At 48.8% G+C, this 5,604-nt stretch overlaps 1 protein-coding gene and 1 pseudogene across 1 annotated transcript; both read right to left on the bottom strand.

Moving 5' to 3' along the window:
* Positions 1-2,623: 2,623 nt before the first annotated feature.
* On the bottom strand, positions 2,624-4,521 carry LOC104269928 (immunoglobulin superfamily member 10-like). Its single transcript, XM_009874906.1, is given in 2 exon segments — positions 2,624-3,159; positions 3,162-4,521. Coding segments are annotated over 2 exon segments (1,896 nt in total).
* A 716-nt stretch (positions 4,522-5,237) lies between these two features.
* LOC104278054 lies at positions 5,238-5,540 on the bottom strand (annotated as a pseudogene).
* Between the last annotated feature and the right edge of the window lie 64 nt (positions 5,541-5,604).

Below are 5,604 nucleotides of genomic sequence, written 5' to 3'. Positions count from 1 at the left end.
TGTGAGTATGTCACAAGGTGGGGGGTTTTTGGATTTGGGGATTGTTTTTTTTATTTTTTCATGTGTGTTTTAACTAGGTTTAAATGTCTGGACTTGTGGGCCTGTTTGAAGAATGTTATTGCAGATTTTATGAATTTGGTGCTTTTTAGGTCCTGTTACTTTTCAAGAGGACAAAGGATGCTGGATTTATTTATTTGTGGGAAACACTTTGAGGTTTTTTTTATTCTTGTTTTTTGTTGGGGATTTTTGTGTTTGGTTTTTTTTTTGTCTTGGGTTTTTTTTAGAGAACTGCACTGGACCAAACTACTGAACTGAAAGGCACTTCTGATTTTGGCGTAAAAGTTAATTTGTTCATTAAAATGTTCAGTTCTTTCTTCGTTGGTAGAACAAGCATCAATTTAAATTGTGTTTATTTGACTGTAATTTTCATATGCACTTTATAAAGTCCTTCATTTCAAGTACCAATCTTCCCTTGCTCTTATTGTGGTAAGAAGGTGCTGAAGTGGGTTTATCGCTTGTATTAGAACTTCTTAAATTTATATTACAAGCCACAATGTAACGTTAATAAACCTACTTAGAAGTAGCAGCGTTTCATATTTCGTCTTTTTAGCGCAGAGCTCGCAGGGGCTGGATGCGAAGGAGCACACGCGGCAGCGACAGGCAGGGAATGGGTGTTGCTCCGCTCCCGCAGGGAAACCTGGTAAAGCCTCTCAGCGAGCGAACTCTCGCGTCTCCCTCAGCGCCTTCGGTGACCGCCGTCGCAAAGTGAGGGTGGAAGAGGCCCCATCCGCCCTTCGGTGGCTCCGTAGGTGCACCTTGAGTGTGCGCTCCCTCCAGCCCCTTGAGATCTCTCTTGGGTCGAGGTGCCCAAAACTGGAGTTGGGCACCTCGCAGTTTTGGTCACCCCTCTATAGGAGAGATATCGAGGTGTTGGAGTGAGTGAAGGGCCTGGAGAACAGATCTTACAAGGAGCAATTGAAGGAGCTGGGACTGATCAGTTTGATGAAGAGGAGGCTGAGGGGGGATCTCATCGTGCTCTACAATTACTTGAAAGGACATTGTAGAGAGGTTGGGGTTGGTCTCTTCTCATGGGGAATGAACGATGAAACAAGAGGGAACGGCCACAAACTGCAACAGGGCAGGGTTAGACTGGACAGTAGGAAAAGATTTTTCCCAGCAAGAGCAGTCAGAGTTCGGAAGAGGCTGCCCAGGGAAGTGGTTGAGTCCCCATCCCTGGAGGGGTTTAGAGGTCGATGAGATGTGGTGCTGGGGCAAATGGGTCAGGGGGGAGCTCTGTAGAGCAGGATCAGGGGTTGGACTCGATCCCGAAGGTCTGTTCCAAGCTGAATGATTCTGTGATTCTGTTCCCCGTCCCTGCTCCAGGGAACGTGTTTCACATTATTCTGGGTCTGAGCCTTGGACACGGGGCGAGTTTCAGTGGTGTGAGGCGCTATGGGTTGTCAGCTGAATGCAAGGCCACAGGTAAATTATAAACCAAAATCACCACAGACGAATCATTATTCAAACCTGCACAAGTATCTCATAATTTTGCCTGTATTAGAGTTGGAAAAAACAGAATAAAGTCTATATTTTTGTAAAAAAGAAATGCACTGATTTTGGAAGTGGAACAGGCAGGGCATTAAAAATGTACTTGGGATTATTTTTTCACTGTTTTGTATTAACTCAGTTTGCCAAATTAGTTCATAGATGGTCTCACAGTCAGGTGGTTTGTGGGGAGGGGGAGGACTGCGCTGCGCAACCCTCGGGGGACTTGGGAGGCGGTACGACCAGCTCATGAAATAACTCTCGCTGCACAGAAATCTCTGGGAAAGCAGATTTGGATTGGCTTTTACAGTACTCAGGTGAGTCTTACCCACAGAAAAATTACTTCTGTTCAGTCTTTTTTAAGGAGATTTGCTGTTCTTCACAGTAGCTAAAGCTTACTAGTGAGAAGTCTTCAGCAAATGCTGTTCTGACAGTGGGAAAATTATATTGAGAGTGTTTCTACAGGCAGTCCATACACTTTTTCTCATTTGAAAATGAGAACGAAGTTGTTTGTGTATATCATTTCAAAGTCCTGCGAAACAGACTGTGTGAAACAGAGCTCTATTACTAAAAATGCTTCACTACTTCTTTCGCCATTGAATATTTATTTAAAAAACATACTAAATATTCAAACGTATTAAGAAGGTAATCTGCATCACAATAAAACCTGCTCTTTGGTTCTCGGATACTCTTGCTTTACGTGATCCCCGCCCATGATAGTCGTACAAGGTGGTTGGCATTTAACTAATGTCTGTCCTTTGGTGAGTATTTCTAGGTACATTTCCAGCAACTAATTTCATTTGATATTCAGTGTCTGCTGGCAGAGCAGAAGTGCCTTCAGCCTCTTGTTATTTAAGTCAGTTTAATCACTGAAAGAACCAATTCTGAGTGATGCTGCTAGATCTAATTTTCCCCAAGCCCTTCCTCTCTCTTTTTTTTTTTTTGGCACACCAAGTACTGTAAATGTGTTTTGGCACTTGGGTGCCTCTGGCTGCCTTGGATTAAGTGCACTCCAGGAAGAAAGAGCTTAGTCCAGCTGCAGGCTTTGTTGACCATCACTCATTCCATATTTCTGATTTCAGATGACGTGAACGTACGTTACAGTGAAATCGCTGCCGAGATGGTTCCTCGCTGTGCACTTGTACGCGCCAGAGTCTGAGGGTCGGGGATTCTGGATGAGTAACGTCCCCGGCGGGTGAAGCAGCTTGTTCCCAGATGCCCGGCCCCAGTGACCTGTAGAGAGCAGCGAGCGGTCAGGTAACTCCCAGGTGATTTCGGGTTTCGGTATTCCCAGTGCGACGCAGTGGAGCTGGACGGCCGCGCCAGGCAGCGTGTGCACGGTCCGCGGGGGTCTGCTCGTAATCCTGGGCGCGTACGCCACGATCACGACCGGCACCGTCACGGAGGACTCTCCGGCACTGTTGTGAGCCTTGCACACGTAATCCCCTCTGTCATGCACGGTGGCCTCCCGGATGAGCAGCGTGCCGTTTTCCAGCAGGACGTGGTTCCCATTGACCTGCGGCCGGTCCAGCACGTGCCCCCCTGGCAGGGTCCACGCCGTGCTGGGGCGAGGGCTCCCATCGGACAGGCAGTGGAGGGCCAGCGGCTCCCCGTCACCAGCCCCAAAGGGTGGGCGAGGATACTGGGCTTCTGGCCCACCTCCACGATGATCAACTTCTCGATGTAGCCAACTTGGTTCCTGGCGGCGCAGCGGTACTTCCCCGCCTGGTGCCGGTCAGGGCTGTGGATGGTGAGGGTGCCGCCGCTTCCCGAGAGGAACTGGGAAGTCTTGATGCCGCCGGAAAACCACGTGCCGTTGGGCAGCATCCAGCTGACGTCGGGCGGGGGGTTCCCATCCACCGAGCAATTCAGCATGGTGCTTTTCCCAGGGGTTGCTATTATTTTTTCGTTGAACGGGTTTTTAAACATGGGTCGCCTTAGCATCTCCGAAACCTCCAGCTGCACCACCAGCACGCTCTCCCCGCCGTCATTACGGGCCACACAGGTAAAATCTGCTGTGTCTGAAGGCCTTATGTTCCGGATCTCAAGCGTCCCGTTTTTGTGTACTGTGATCCTGCTCCCGTAATACGGAGCCGTTAGGAAAATATTGTCAGGCATGATCCACATGACCTGAGGGGGAGGCGTCCCTTCCGCCCTGCAGTCAATCTGTTTCTTCGAATGCCTCACCGCCGTCACTTTCATGATGGTTTTGTTCGTGTATAAACCGTTTATGATGGGTGGTTTAGCAACGACATCCAGTTTGTACAGTTTTGTGTCGTCCCCTCCGGGATTACGAGCAACACACATATATTTGCCGGCATCTACCAGTTTGACCCGACTGACCGACAGAGAACCGTTGACGTGCAGGAGGTGTCTGGCTGTTGACGAGGAGATCATGTCACTGGAAGGCAGCAACCAGAATATTTTTGGCTTGGGTTCTCCAGCAGCTTCACAGTCCAGCAACACCATGTCGCCAGCGTTCACTGTGACGTGTGTCTTGTAGTTGTGCTTTATCTGAGGGGCTGCCATGACGACTGTGATGTGGATCTTCATTTCGTCTCTTCCCAGCGTGTTTTGAGCATAGCAAGTGTAATCTCCTCCTTCTCCTACTCCAACCTTGTTGAGATACAGAGTTCCATTGTCAAAGAGGACATATCTGTGAGACCTGCGCCCGCTGTCGTCTGCCAGCATGGCGTTGTTGATCACCGTCCCATCCGGCAAACCCCAGGATATTTCCGGCGCGGGTGACCCGGAGGCTTTGCAGTCCACTCTGAAATCTTTTCCGTACGGCACCAGTTTCTTGAAATACTGTTTCTGGTCAATCTTGGCTGGTTTCATTGTGATGCTGACTTTCATCAGTATCAGGTCATCTCCAATTTTGTTCCTCGCGACACACAGATAGTCACCTGCATCCTTTTCAGTAACTGCCTCGATAACCAAGGATCCGTTGGGGTAGACATGGATTCGGCTTCCCATTCTGTTGTGGGGGAGAAAGGAGAAGAATTATGGACCGAGCCTTTCGCTTCTGTTAATCTAAATGTTTGATTGTCACAGGTTTACAGACACGCCTCTTGCCAGCACGAGCACTGCGAACTCTCTGGCTGTGAAGACGGAAGTTCTAGCACGAGTCACTTTCTGTGGTTTTCATAGTTCTAAATTAGTTTGTTTCAACAATTAAGAAATGTGTCAGTTTTATGGTGGAAGAGCACTAAATGTTGTTTATGTGGCTGTCATCAATGAAACTAAACATTGGTAATTCTTTAGAAGTCGTATGGCAAAGACTTACCACTATTTAGAAATACCCAAATCCCCTTTATTAATGTCAGTTTCTGTTGAAGTGCAAACCATGTACTGGCACAAATTAAGAATCCACCTTAAATCACAGGAGAATAAAATGACCAAAATTCGGCCCGTGTATGATTAACATCAGCTCTCTTAGTTCGAATACGGGCTTGTACACATTTTGGTAAGGCCACCTAGTTACAACAATCCGTGTGGTCTGTTATCAGAGGTGCAATAACAAGCCGTCACCACAGATGTTAAACCTGAAAAAGTGAATTTAGTCCAGTATTTTCCGTTAAACCTGAAAAAGTGAATTTAGCCCGCAATTTTCAGTGACGTGCCAGTCTCTTACCTGAGCACCAGGGAAGGCAGCCCTTGACGTTTGAAGGAGGAGGGGGAGAACGGGGCTCCTACCTGTGCCACTGGTCGACAACTGCCTTGGAGGGCAACCTCCAGATGATCCTGGGCTTTGGCTCCCCAGTCGCGGTGCAGTTCAGAAGCAGCCGGTCCCCAAAATTCAGCCGAGTCATTCCCTGAGAAGCGGTAGCTATTTTTGGAAGCGTATCTCTGCGTTCCACCACGAGGCTCACCACCCTCCTCTCGGAGCCGGTGGAGCTGGTGGCGATGCACTCGTAAGTGCCGCTGTCGGAAGGGGCGACGCTGCTGAGGTGCAGGGTGCCGTTGGGGAACAGGAACAGCTTTGCGTTCACAAGCTGCAGAGGTCTCACCACCGTGCCGTCGAAGAGGACCCAGTGGACGCTGGGCTGGGGATCCCCT

This window comes from Apaloderma vittatum, unplaced genomic scaffold (assembly GCF_000703405.1).
Source record: "Apaloderma vittatum isolate BGI_N311 unplaced genomic scaffold, ASM70340v1 scaffold29428, whole genome shotgun sequence".
NCBI lineage: Eukaryota > Metazoa > Chordata > Aves > Trogoniformes > Trogonidae > Apaloderma > Apaloderma vittatum.
This window is presented reverse-complemented; position numbering and strand designations above follow the sequence as displayed.